This window comes from Etheostoma spectabile, chromosome 3, assembly GCF_008692095.1.
Source record: "Etheostoma spectabile isolate EspeVRDwgs_2016 chromosome 3, UIUC_Espe_1.0, whole genome shotgun sequence".
Taxonomy (NCBI): Eukaryota; Metazoa; Chordata; class Actinopteri; order Perciformes; family Percidae; genus Etheostoma; species Etheostoma spectabile.
The window spans coordinates 19382590-19397631 of NC_045735.1; the positions used below are offsets into that span (position 1 = coordinate 19382590).

A 15042-nucleotide genomic window follows, 5' to 3' on the forward strand; every position below is an offset into this window, starting at 1 on the left:
CAATTCAGTCTCATTTTTTATGTCTGTGTGTGTGTGTGTGTGTGTGTGTGTGTGTGTGTGGTCAGTGGACAGGTAGAGCTGTAACAATGTCAAATTGTGCCGTACAATTAATTGTCTCAGAAATAATTGCGATTAACAACACAATACTAAGTCAAACATGTATTTTTTACTTTTTTTTAAATAAAGTTTTAAACGAATCCCAGAATGTATAGTTTTGTTAAATGCCATGTCATGTGACCCAGATAATGTAATAACACAGGTACACAGTTTTTAAAGAAAACCACGCCTCTTTATCATCATAAAAACGATTTGAACTGTTGTTTTTGTTGCAATGAACATGTACAGGGTCACCTCCTACAACTACTAACAATAGAAATAATAAAAATGTGCAGTCCAACCAATAATCACTTATATAATTATACTTTAGCATATCTAAACAAAATCAACAATTACCAATCATATGCCTTAAGACCTTAGCTAATGTTAGCAATTAATCGCAGTATAACAAAGACGATTATGTAAATCAATTGACAACTAGAGTATTTTGTAATAATCGTTACAGGCCTATGGACAGGAGCGATGTAGTGCAGTGAAACCAGGATTAATAAAAATCTTCGGTCAGGCTCTTCTGTCACCTGTGATTCACTGAAGCCTGAGAGCGGCCGAGAGGACCAGAGGCAGCAGGAGGCCGGGAGACACTCGACTGCTACCTGAGACGAGTCTGGGCCCATACTGGTCCAGGAGCTGCAGGGCCACACCGTTGGTCCAGCCAAAACCCAGCTACAGACAGGGCAACACGACCGAGCATAAGGGACGTTTTCCTTTTTACACTTTAGCAAAGCAGCAACATACAGTGATAAAAACATCACTAAAAATTAAAACAAGTGGTTCATTTGTGCTGATGGAAATAAAGTAAGAAAACTAAAGTTAAAAGTAGACAATAAGTACCAACAGGGTAGAACATTGTAAAAAAAAAGATGAGATGGATAATGACAGAAGTGAGGAGGAGTGAGAGTGTATGTGTACATGAGCATGCAGATGTGTCCAAGGAGGTTGAAAGAATTGACAGGGCTCTGCATAAAATTAGAAATACTATAGACTGAAGCACTGGTCCGTGACATCGCTTACACAACAATCGCTTCCCATAGACAAATGGCAGTAGATTTGATTTTGGAGATGCGTGAAATCTGCAAACTTGTTTATTTGTGTTGTCATTTTCAGCCGTGACGGTGACATTTAAGCACGGCCGTCTCTGCTTTGCTTATTTTCTGTCCTGTGTTGCTTTGCTAGCGACCAACAGGTAAACTAGTAAACAGGTAAATTAGCTCTCCAAGCTAACGTTAGTCACAGTGTTGACAGAGGCGTAGCACAAAATTCTGGGCCCTGTAGAAAGGCATTCTCTATGGGCCCCTCCCCATATCCACAGCTACTCATTCTAACATCTTTTTGGGCCCTCCTTTCTCCCAAAGTTATTGTAAACCCACATTATGATTGGATCTATAAGCACATTTGTTTGACACCATTAAAAAAAGAAGGAAATACCTGAACTTGGTATTCTCCTCCACCCCCAGGTTTGCCATCGCCGTTGACATCATACTGTGAGGAGGAGGAAGATTACTTACTCTGAGCCAGCTGGGTTATCACTGTGCAACAACAACCTGTGACATACTGAATCCTTTAAAGAGACTCACCTTCTCAAACATGGCTTCATATTTCATGTATGCCAACCAGTTTGTCTTGATCCAACGCTGGGCCAAATCAAAGGCTAGTTCTCTTGCATCCTCTGAAGGAAGTTTGGACAAACCTGGAAATACGAGACGGTTTCTATCATTAAACATGCCCAAGAAAGTCTTTAAATGAAGCCTACAGGTTATACAGTGGCTTTAGAAAATTTACACACCCATGCTAAAGTTGATTAAAAAGAGGAATACAAAACATCTTTTGGAAATTGATTTTTAATGCCTATATTCAAACAAATTAGTAAAATTCCACCTTTTAATGACACCAATTTTCTTAAATTGTCTTCCTTAAAATACAGGGGGCATAAGTATAAACACCCCTATGTTAAATTCCCATAGAGGCAAGCAGATTTTATTTAAAAGGCCAGTTATTTCCTGGATCCAAGATACTATGCATCCTGATAAAGTTCCCTTGGCCTTTGGAATTAAAACAGCATCCCATCACCACATACTCTTCATCATACACCGAGATAGGCATGGGGAACTTTCCATAAGATCATCTTTCAATGGAAATCCAACCAGCTATTATGCTAACTGAAATAAAACTCTAGGTATGGTAAAGGGTATGTGATGATGGGGGGTTGGTTTGATTCCAAAGGCCAAGGGAACTTTATCAGGATGCATAGTTTCCTGATCCATGAAATAACTGCCCTTTAAAATTAAAAATGTGCCTGCATCTATGGGAATTTAACATGGGGGGGGGGGTGTATACTTACGACCCCTGTATTTTAAGGAAGGGCATTTATTAATTTACAATACATTATTCATTCACAAAGAAAATTGGTGTCCTTAAAAGGTTGGATTTCCTTTTTTTTTTTTTATTAAAGCATTAAGAACAATTTCCAAAAGATGCTTTTTTTATTCTTCTTTTTAATAAACTTTAGAATAGTGTGTAAACTTTCTCAAGCCACGGTACATACTGTTGTCTCCCAGTTTTAGAAAGATTTAACAGGGCAGGGATGCTAATCATACAGACTTAGGGCCAAAAATCAGTCCCTCTCTGATCATGTGTCCCACAGACAAGACTAAGACTAAATAAGGAACGAGTAAAGCTGGCTGCTCTGGCTGTCAGAGCATCCCCAGAGACAATACAACAAGTGGCTGCTGATCTCTGTGGGTGGTCCCGTCTCAAGTCAAATATGAAATAAAATGAATTTCAGGAGTCTTGAACAGGTACGTTGTGAAGTCTTTGACCACTGGTTGCACTATGGAGCAATGTTTTTGTTGGTACTGTACACACGCTCAAGGACACAGATGTGATGCGTTTTCCTAAAGCTGCAGAGATTGATCAATACAATTTCTATGGTTCCAGCTTTTTAAATGTGAATGTGTTTTAGTTATTTCTCACCACTGTGATAGTAAACTGAATATCTTTGAGTTGTGGACAAAACGAGACATTTGGGGACGTCATCTTGGGATTAAGAAACACTGATCAACATTTTATAGACCAAACAACTAATTGGTCCAAGCTAATGATATCCACCTCAAGGACACTCACACACTCTTTTCAAAGAAACTCCACAGAGAATCTTTAAGGGCGTGGATGTAAACAGCCTCAAATGAAAGCTGAAGGTGAGTATAGTTTAACCTGCGTTGTTTCATTTCAAATCCATGTGCTGGAATACAAAGCCAGGGCAAAAAGAAATCAAGTACTACCCTACAACCACTGGGCATTCTCAGATATGAATATGCAAAGTCAACAGAACAACATGTCAAGAAGTATTCAGATGCTTTACTGCAGTAAAAGTACTAATACCACGCTGTCAAAATACTTCAAGTAAAAGTCCTGCATTGAATTAAATGTTAGTCTGTAAGTAACTTCAGGAAAATGTACTTGAAGTATTAAAAGTAAAAGCATTCAATGTTGATGAATCCTCCCATTGTAGAAAGAGTAAAGGATCCAAACAGTGTGTGTTTAACGGTCTAATCATTTTAGCTGGACTTATAGGCCCTCACATTGTTGGCTAGTTTCATTTATAATAAAACCTCAGATTTTAAAAACTACATGTGTTTTGTGTGAAAATCTAAATGTGTAAAGTAAAGCTGTCAGATGAATGTAGTGGAGTAAAACGCACAATATTGCTCTCTGAAATGTAGCGGAGTAGGAGTAGAAAGTGGCATGAAAAGAAAAGAATCAAGAACAGTACAAGCACCTCAACATTTGTACTTCAGGACAGTACTTGAGTCAATGTAATTAGTTACACCCCACTACTGCATGTCATCATCAGTACAGGTTTCAAGCACTTCACAGTGGCTGGGTAATGTATTGCAGCCTACCATGGATGAGCATGTGTTGCAGAGGAGGCCAGGCGTTGGGGTAGTCCCACTGCTGCCCAGAGTCTCCCAGCGACGTTGGGACTCCGTTGGGGAACTGGAGAGCACCGCTCCCCTGTACACACAGGGAAAGCAGCAACCATCAGAATATACATGGGTTAGACCAGTGCAGTGTGTGAGTGCCATCTGCTGGAGCAAAAGAAGCACCATTCACAAATGGAACCTCCGACTAGCTTCTGAGCAGACAGAGGATTCACGGCTCAAAATGGTGGAATGAATCTCTCCTCCACAATGACAATGAGTACACTTGCATGGAATTTGCCATGGTGAATGCTGAGAACATACTACCCATAATTATGAAATAAACAATAAGAAAACAAATATATACATACAATATAACCGTTGCATAAGAAAAAAAGAGCCTTAATGGGTTAAGTGCAAAATATGCAAATAATATATAGTATGTGCAATGGGCAGATGTAAAGTCCAGGATGATGGCTAGTGCATACATAGTGTAGTGACCAGGGTAGATTTCTTTTCTGTTGTCCAAAATGTCAACGCGTATTTTTTCAGAAGACTAAAGACCACAGCCGTATTTAACCACAGGGAAGGGACATCTGCAGGTATGTTAGTGTGTTTAATGTGAAGTTGCTGAACAGCTCATTAGCTCTCCGCTGGAACTGAAGAGGAGGCGAGTCATACTGGGCAGATGTGCGCCTTATCAGGATTAAAACAGGGTTCTTTCATACAAATGGCAAAATACACAACACCCAGGGGTCATTTTATTATTATGTGGTGTTGCACTGCATTATATTCAGCGGGGTTTCTAATGTCCTGGCCCACTCATGTATGGAAATAAGGAGGTCAAAAACACCTTTAAATGTAATGTAGGCTACTAAAATAAGTTCAAGCTTGAATACCCTCAATTCTAAACTAGTTTTTCCATTCTGAAATCCGTTTCAATTGTACTGTTATATCCACTTGCCAAATACCTCTAATGTTTAGCCAAAATTAGACTAAATAACTAGAATAGACTGGAATAAATATCGTGGGACCTTTTAGTAGTTTAGGGTAAGGGTAGACCTTCCTCCACAGCACTGTAAAGGAGGGTCTGGCTAGTCCAAGCAACATTCTGGGATGGGAGGAAAAACATGTTCTGGTTTGTGTACGTACAGTGGTTTGAGAAAATATACACACCCATGCTAAAGTTGATTAAAAAGAGAAATAAAAAAAATCATCTGTTGGGAATTGATCTTAATGCCTTAATTAAAAGAAAATTAGGAAAATTCAACCTTTTAGGGACACCAATTTTCTTAGTGAATGAATAATGTATTGTAAATAAATAAATGTTCTTCCTTAAAATACAGGGGGCATAAATATACAAACCCCTATGTTAAATTCCCATAGAGGCAGGAGGATTATTAATTTGAACTGCCAGTTATTTCATGGATCAGGATACTATGCATCCTGATAAAGTTCCCTTGGCCTTTGGAATTAAAATAACCCCCCCATCATAACATATCCTTCATCATACATAGAGATTGGCATGGTATTATTTTTGATTTCAGTTAGCTTAATATCCGGTTTGATTCACACTGAGAGATGATCTTATGGAAAGTACCCCATGCCTCTCGCTATCTCTATTTTTTGAATTGAGGCATTAAGATCCATTTCCAAAAGATGATTTATTCCTCTTTTTAATCAACTTTAGCATGGGTGTGTGAACTTTCTCAAGCCACTGCACATAGGCTCTATACGCAGAGCCTACGCAGATTTATACTCTACAATCTAGCCTCTCTCTTTAAGAGAATAGCAGAGCCGGTGTGTGTGTGTGTGTGTGTGTGTGTGTATGTCCGTTAAGGGGGGGTGCGGTAGAGAGAATGATGGGATTAGCTTCAGAGCGAGTACCGACTCCGGCGGTGGAGACAGAGAAACAAAGTGTCTCCTCTGTGCTTTCTGACCACGGTGGGAAATCTGTAGCAGGAGAAGTTAAGCCTCTCCTTGATTTCATGTTGTTTATGGAGAAGGAGAACCAGGAAATGATTGGGGGGGAAATGATACCAAGCCCCGGAGAGGCAGACCCATCACAGTCGTTGCGGTCGAACTATATAATAATAATTTATAATTTATACTGTTTATTGATCCCCAGTGGGGAAATTATAATTTACACTCTGTTAGTAATCACTACACACAGGTCTGAAATACACACACATGCTCAGGACCTATTCATGCTCAAATGTAGGGATGTCAGAGTGAGTGGGCTGCCAGCTGGACCAGCACCCTGAACAGTTGGTGGGGGTATGGTGCCTTGCTCAAGAGCCCCTGGCAGTGCACAGGATGAAAAGTGGCATCTCTGCAGCTACAGATTCACACTCTGTACGGGGACTTGAACCGACAACCCTCCAGTTCCCAACCCAACTCTATAAGGGCTGAGCTACTGCCACCCCCAATTTTTTTTTTATTGGAATAGAAGAAGACTTTTAGTGAAAAATATCTCAAAATGTGCTCAAATTAAACCAAAAATTCAGTATCTGCATGGCTACATATCAGAGATTATTGGGGAGAATATGCAACTTTTGTAAGTTGGATGAAATGACTGTTTTAAATTAACTAAATGACCTATTCTTCCACATTTGTAAAATGAGACCACAAGGAAGCCTAGAAGGCCCACTGACCTTCAGATACTGTACTGCCTTCTCTGCCATCTCAGGCCGAGAATAGCACTGTGCCCAGACAGGTGCCAGGTTGGAGGGATAAAACTCAAAGTGTTTGGAGTCCGTCACCAGGTTGTAGTCGAACCAGGATCCCCTCTCAGCATCCCACAGCACAGACTCTATGGCCTCCAGTCTGCGGGCTGCAGTCTGCTCATACAGGGCAGCAGCATCAAGGTCGCCTGGCCGGAAACAACGCACCCGTGTTACGCAACAGCAGCTAGGAGCTAAAAGCAGTGTGCAGACCAACAGTGGTGGAAAATGTAAAAGGCCTGCATTCAAAATGTAACATAAGTAAAAGCATGTATCGTCAAGAAAATGTACATAAAGTATTCAAAGTAAAAGTACTTAATGCAGAAAATTCCTCCCATTTTAGAAAGTGTAAAGGACCCATACAGTTGTGTGTTTAATGGTCTAATCATTTCATCTGGAATTGTAGGACCTTATATTGTTGGCTAGTTATGATAAAGCATGTGTTTTTTTGTACAAAGATCTCAATGTGTAAAGGAACTAGGATCCGACTAGTCCACACAACATTCTGGGATGGGAGAAGCACGTGCTCTGGTTTATTGGCATTTCTTTAAACCAATCACAATCGTCTTGGGCGGTGCTTAGCGCCAGACACAATGACGTTGCCTCCGCAAAATAGCCTCGGGAAGGAACTTGTTTTGGTGAAACGTGTAGGCAAGGCAGCTTTATTTGTTGAGCACATTTCAGCAACAGGTCAATTCAAAGTGCTTTACACAAAAACAGTTAAACAGATAAAACACAAGTATCCTCAAAAAAAAATAATCATATAACAGATAAAACACAAGTGTAAACTTAAGATTACCTTCACACTAATTAGTCAATTTTAGTGCTACCTTTTGTAATCACCCTCAGTGTCACTACACTATTTTTAGAGACGTTACCTTTTGTCTCCTTGGACTCTTCTTCACACTACACATTCACACTTTTTCTTTAAAGTGTTACCCTTTGACTCTTTCTTCTTCTGTATAACACAACCTTCATACTTATCCCTTGTCCGTGTCCGTTCAAGAGTTGTTACTGATTGGACAGATAGTCTAGCTAGCTGTCTGGATTTACCCTGCAGGGATCTGAGGACCAGTTGACCATAGTCCTCAGAAATTCACCGGAGTTTAGAACGCCAACAACCGACATCCAATCGAAAAGAGGGACATCCGCCGAAATTTCCAGCGTTGACGGAGCAACCACAAAAGTGGAAGGCCGTGGATATAGACTTAAAGGCTGCTCACCTAGTATCCTGTGAAATGAAGCGAGAGTCTTCTCGTTTAAGCACAGGAGAGCGTTGAGGTCAGCCGGCAGGATCTGGCTGGTACGGGTCTCCCTGAGGGTGCCGTTCTTGTGGCCGTCACCGTCCATATACCAGCGGGATGTGAAGTCCCACCCAGACTCCGCACCCGCTTTCAGATCCATCCACAGCTGCTCCTTACGGTCTGAGGTAGGAAAAAATAAATAAATAAATAAATCAGCATTTCAAATGTGTTACGTATTCATGTATGGGTTGTTGTTAACTAGATGTGGGGGAAAAAGTAAAATATGAAACTCAATTTTATTTGTAGTGTCAAATCATAACAGACGTTATCTCAGGACACTTCTCAGATAAAGTAGGTCTTGACCACACTCTATAACTTGGAACAAAATGACCATGGGTAATATTACTTCTGCTCATAAAGGAGGATTCATTCAACCACTAATAAGACATTACCATCCGTTAATCCTTCAGCTAATTCCAGGTCATCTGTGTAGGATTCAGGTCTAGAAAGAACAAAAGTGTGTGAAGGTACACTCTAAGACACCAACATATCTCAAATGTGTTTGTATTATTGATTAGATTTATTTCAGACGTACCTGGGCAAGCCCACCTGCACATGGTACCGGTTCAGTACATGCTCCGTCCCGTTTACTTCCACAGCCACAGAACGGTTCTGCATCCAGAATCGGTACTCCTGCTCCAGAGATGGCAACGCTGCTCTGTAGCCATGCAAGTTTGTACAGACAGCAGGGAGCCATGTTTTAATTGACAATACCTTTTCACGCTTAATATCATTACACACGAGAGTTGGCGTATCGCATTCTAATTGAGTATTTTGGGGAGAACTAAACACCGGAGGCACTGACAGACAGCATTTTTTGTCCATTCTGGAAGAGAAGCAAGGCAGCTGAAGAATGATAATGGGTCTGGCAGGACATCAGCTCCGGCCTAAATATCACCTGAGGAACTCTTTATCCTTGGTTGCTTGATAGTAGCTCTCCACCATTGCGGTGAGGAATGGAGGCTGACTGCGCCTTTCATAGTAAATCCGCCCACCGTTTGGGATGAAGCCATATCTGCAGGAGGAGTAATTGGAAAAAAGATCTTTTATTCCACAAATCTTGAAATCCCCCCCTCGAGAGGTCCACATCCAAAGTTAGGTTGCTAGATAACTTATTCAAAATGAGAAAACTGCGTGCAGCGAGCTGGACTTTTTTTTTGTTCTATGCAGTACTGGAACGTGATTAAGTACATTTAGTACTGTTCTCAAGTCCAAATGTTGAAGTACTTGTGCTGTACTTCCTGCCACTTTCTACTTTGCTACATTTCAGAGAGAAATATTGTACTTTTTACTCCACTACATTCAATAGACAGCTTAAGTTAGTTACTTTACACATTAAGAGTTTTGCACACAAAAGGCATGTTTATAAAATCTGATGTTTTATAATAAAATGAACAACAATACAACAGCCTACAAGTCCAGCTGAAATGATTAGACCATTAAACACAATTGTTCGGATCCTTTACACGTTCTAAACTGTGAGGGTCTTTCTGCATTGAGTATGTTAAGTACATTTTCAAGAATTTTCAAAGCAGGACTTTTACTTGTAACATAGTACTTTTACTTAAGTAAAATGATCTGAATACTTCCTCCCCCACTGTGTGCTGTGAAAGTTGAAAGGTGCTTTAAGGCGTACCTGTTTACAAGGTCGAGGAAGTTCTGAATCATCCCGTGAGCCGTGTCTGTCATCTCTGACAGCAGGAGCCCATTGATGACCCAGTAGGAGTCCCTGTTGGGCACAGAGCAGCTCATGTCACTGGGGGGGGGGGGCCCGGCTGGCTCTGGCCGTGATCTCTGCTCGCTCTTACCTGCTGAGACGTTCCTCTCAGACAGACAGCCGAGAGACAGGCTCCATCGTTCACTCACCAATAGTAGAGTTCCCTGAAGCGCCCCCCCGGCACGACGACAGGATGTGGGCTGTATATCTGCGAGTAGAGCTCCGGGTGATCTTTAACGCCGCTGACCATCTGGAAGAGAAATCAGTTATTTGAAATCGTTGGGCTCACGTGGATGCTTCAACCTCTTTCTCAGGGCTGCCACTAACGATTATTTTCTTTATTGATTAATCTCAATTATTTTCATCTAATCTTCCTAGTTTGGCCTAGGAATACATCAGAAAATAGTGAATAATGATTTCCTGAAGCCCAATTTAAGGTTCCCACACATTTTTACTGACATTTCATAGCATTTCCATGACTTCTCAAGCACCCTTAATAACATTTCCATGACCATGCATAATGTATAACTCAAACAGAACTGTATAGTATAGTTTTACTCAAAATATTAATTGTCTGAAAGTAGAAACTTTTATTAATCTCAGTATCGTTTATGTTTTTTAAAGCATGTGATTATAAAGTTATTTCTCAATGCAAGTCTGAAAAACAATGCGTAGCCCACATACTATATAATTTCTCATGGCTCTCTAATGACCGATACACATTGTTTCATCATTAGAGAGCCATGAAATATTAAAGTGCCCATATTATGCTCTTTTTCAGGTTCATAATTGTATTTAGAGGTTGTACCAGAATAGGTTTATGAGGTTTCATTTTCAGAAAACACCATATATTTGTTGTACTGAACATTGCTGCAGCTCCTCTTTTCACCCTGTGTGTTGAGCTCTCTGTTTTAGCTCCGGAGTGAGACATCTCACTTCTATCCCATCTTTGTTGGGAGCCACACATGCGCAGTGACTAGGTAAGGACTACTAGCCAGTCAGAAGCAGAGTATGAGAGCATGCCATGCTAGCAGCTAGGCGAGCATCATAACGCGTTACAAAGTGACACACGTTTGTCACGGAAGTAAAGGCTGGACTACAACAGAGCTGTTTGGACCAGTTGGTGAACAGCGTTTTCCCTGGAAGATGGGGAAGTCCCTTTGGGGTGGACTTTGGGTTTTTTCACTATAACATGCACAAAAAAAGATTTAACAAAATGAAAGGGGAAAAGCCAAAAAGCTTCTTTAAATGTACACTTTGCAGGCGTTTTTCAAACAAAATCCGATTCAGAGTCTTTTCAAACGTAAAGTCAGCTAGCTGGGACGCATGAAGCGAGAACCGGAACGTGGGGAGGAAATTAAGAAAGCTACGTGATGGTAAACAAGACGTCACATATCGTCAGCACTACGTTACGTCAACAGCTACGGAAAGATAAATGGCTGTTAGGTTACATTATGTACATAATTCAAAAATGTTGCCGTCCAATTAATTGTCTCATAAATAATTGCGGTTAACAGTATAATTGTCTTTCAGTCAAATTTAATAACATTTATTCTTTTTTTAAAGTTTTGAATGAATTCCAGGCTTAATCTTTTGGTTATACCATTGTTATGTGACCCAGATAATGTAATAACACAGATCCATAGATTATAAAGTAAACAACGCCTCTTTATTATCATAAAACATTGCATCTAACTGTAGGCTGGCCCCTCCTTGTCATTTTGTTGCTGTGAAGGTGTGGTCGATTGCCACCAACTCGCGTAGCTTTAACTCAAAAGTCTGAGCAATAATTACTTATATAATTGCAATTTGGCATATCTAAACAAAACTCTCAATTACCACTATGTCATACCTTAGGACCTTAGCTAATGTTAGCAATGTATTGCGGTTAAACAAAGAAACTGATTACGTAAAGATATTGAGATACAATAGACAAGTATGTAATAATTATTACAGGCATAATTACTGTAACAATTCATTTCAACAAACAAAAACTTTCAAAGATTGGAAGGCCTGGAAAACATTTGCCAATTTGACTTATTCATATCGCTTGTTGTCCAACAAAAGCCAAATATATTCAATATTAACGGACTAAGAAAGGATCCACATTAGAGAAACTGAAATAGCATTTTTGCTTAAATAAAAATGACAAACGATTAGTTAATCACAACATGTTTAGGGTTAGGCTATGTTCGGCCAATCGACAAATGAGTCCTAATTTAATTAACTTTGCACTATGCTCCACTTTTAAATCATTTGTATAGAACTCTTGATTGCACTCACGCCTCTATATTGTTTCTGTTTAGAGCATGTATATATTGTGTGTATATTAATGTGTATATATTGTTTTGTATGTGTAAGCACATTGTGAGCAACGATGCTCCAAAGAAAAATTCCTCGTGTGTCTTCATACCTGGCAAACAAAGCTAATTCTGATTCTGATTCATCACCTTTCTGCCGAGAGACTTCCACAGATGATGGATCTTTTCAGCCCAGGTACGTAGTTCTCCGTCTGCTATGCCTCCCAGGAACTTGGGCCTGCATAGAAACGTCAACTCACGTCAAGCAAGCACATTTTAAAAATGAATATCCAGCTCTATCTGAGCAGAGCCGAGTCTGATAACTGGCTCTCACTTGTCATGCCAGTCTGGTGGTGTCCACGGCTCAAACTCTGTCCCTGGTTTCTCAAAGTACGTACTGATGAACTCCTGCAGTTTGGAAGGTGGGACAGTCGAGTCGGGCGATGCACTCGACAGGTTGCGAAATGCTGACAAAACGACGTCTGCAGGAAAAGACACCGGGAGAAACAATAGCAGCCACGTCATCAGTGAGGGAAGAAAATCCCTTTTAGAAAGGAAATTTGAGAAAATATGAAGGAACCAAACAGTCGTGGGTTTTCTGGTCTTATTCCAGCTGGACTTATGTTGGCTAGTTTTATTTATTAAAACAAAAAACTTTCAGATTTTATAAACATGTTTTTGTGTGCAAAAATATTAATGTGTAATGTTGCTAGTGACTAAAGCTGTCAGATGAATGTAGTGGAGTAAAAAGTACAATATTTCTCTCTAAAATGTAGTAGAGTAGAAGTAGAAATTGGCTTGAGACTCAAGTACTTCAAATTTGGACTTAAGTACAATACTTGAGTAAATGTACATAATCATACATCTTGGGGGGGGGGGATATTTACTGACTTACCTGGAGTCTCCCTCAGTTTCATGTCAACAAAGTACTTGTCATCATCAAACAGTTTAGCTTTCTGTACCTGGTGCAGGATGGGCCCAGTGCAGTATATTTCACTGAAATTGATATATGGAGTTGTTAATTATTAAATTATTACAATATACCGAGATCTTGTTACAAAGTCTTGAAGGGAAGCAATAAAACCATGTCACTAAAAGCAAGCAGGTGAGGGCAAAGGTCTGCTGACAACGTGATATATGCGGAAGATAATGCATAAAAACAACTTTTTGACAATAACATTTACATAAACAGTGCTTCCAGGGGTTTAGAAGCAGGCTGATGTTACCTTCAAACATTTTACTAAACGAGAGCAAAGTTTCTAAGACAGCAGCCTACATTTGTCGCATCAGAGTGCAATTTCTTTTTGTAGTGTAGAAAAGTTGATTGCAATAGAAGATCATGGATAAGTGGACAAAGTAGAGGCATCCAGTAGTTTAGATTGTAAACAGTATTAAACTGAGCAGATTACTTGATTTTTCTTGGGGAAATTCAATAAAAAAAAAAAAAAAAAGAATTGAAAGATTTGAGACTATATAGAAGCGTCTCCAGACATGTTTTACATTAACTGATCAGTTTTACAGCCATACATTAACCAGAACTTTTTAAACATCAACAGGAATTCAGAACCGGGGCCTGTTGCACTAAACCAGGATAAGGGATTGAGCCGGGATATTCAAGTTATCCTGGATGAATTTAGCTCTGCCATTAATGGTTTCATGCAACCAAGTCAGACTGGTCATGATTTCATTTTATTGTACTCTTAAAAAAAACTAAAAGATAGTTTGTGTTACTCCTTAATATGTAGGCCTAATGTTTTTTTTATATTATAGCTTACTTTGGTTTCATAACCTTCTCACTAAGTCTCACATTCCTGGACCAGGACGGACGGACGGGGGGGGGGCGCACACACACACACACACACACACTATATAGATATATGTATCTATATATACTCACTTGTCACTTGTCTATTAAAAACAAAAAAAATGAATATTGTTTTACATATATATGCTTATAGTGTGTATTGAAGTCAATTATTTCTTGTTGTAGTTTTTGTCCCGTTCTGTATGAATATTAATAGTAGCCTACAGACATTTAGAATTAGACAAAGCTTATATAAATTTGTGCATATGGTTGGAAAATATGTTCTCGCGTTGTACCTAAGGGTTTTAAATTAACCCTAGAGTCCTTAGGGTCCATTTCCCGAGGAACATTAATTCCCACTGGTCACTAGGCCAAATAATACATTTTATTTATTTTGTGCTTTACCTGGTAGGCTACTTAGAAACTTTACGGTAAAACCTGCACATAACAGATGACAGCAAGGAAAACCGAAAATGTAAAGCAATTCAAACAGTAACCTACAACTTTGTAAAAATGATTGACTAGTAGGCTAAGTAGATCTTTGATAGATAGATAGATAGATAGCGTCTGTTGGGCTTTCCTCTCCGTTTGATGAGAGCCGTGTTCCTTTTTTCTATGCGTCGCCTCCTCGTTACCATTAGAAGCTGCTGCTCATTGGGTGAAACATGCCGCGTGCGTCTTCTCCATTTCTGAGTCAGTAAATCTGTGATCGATACCGTGGTCTATTTAAGAAAGCCGTGAACGTGCACTTATCCCAGCTACCTCCACCTGGCTTGACACAGCTTCACCCGTTCATCCTGGCACCGCAAACGCGCAACCGATTAAGCCGCGATCCGTCAAGCTAAACTTTTTCACTTATCCCGGATCTCTACATTCTACTTCGGTGCAACAGGCCCCAGGAAGCAGTCTCAATACAGTCTCGTGTACAAACACTTTGTCATTCAGCTTACCTGTCACAAGGTGGGGGGTTAGCACCGTTTACACAGGCTACAAGAGCCACTGATGAAAAGCTAAGGATCGCCAACGTGTGCATCCTGAGCTCCAAACCGTGACACCGGAGAACAAGTCAGCCCACGGTCTGGGAACGTCCTCCAGGTCAGAGTTTATATTAAGACACAACGTCAGATACGGAATGACACGTGCGCTTCAACCGGCCGCCG

The 15042-nt window shown here is 40.1% G+C and overlaps 1 protein-coding gene across 1 annotated transcript; it reads right to left on the reverse strand.

The window, feature by feature from the left end:
• Positions 1-392: 392 nt before the first annotated feature.
• Positions 393-15015, reverse strand: treh (trehalase (brush-border membrane glycoprotein)). The gene is made up of 15 exons (XM_032505966.1): positions 14833-15015; positions 12974-13074; positions 12413-12560; positions 12229-12316; positions 9928-10028; positions 9698-9790; positions 8960-9076; positions 8597-8719; positions 8454-8503; positions 7981-8181; positions 6689-6906; positions 4017-4128; positions 1692-1804; positions 1543-1596; positions 393-780 (listed from the first exon to the last, which is right to left on the reverse strand). Exons 1-15 carry the CDS (start codon positions 14913-14915, stop codon positions 643-645), a joined length of 1740 nt encoding a protein of 579 aa, XP_032361857.1. The 5' UTR covers positions 14916-15015; the 3' UTR covers positions 393-642.
• Positions 15016-15042: the final 27 nt, after the last annotated feature.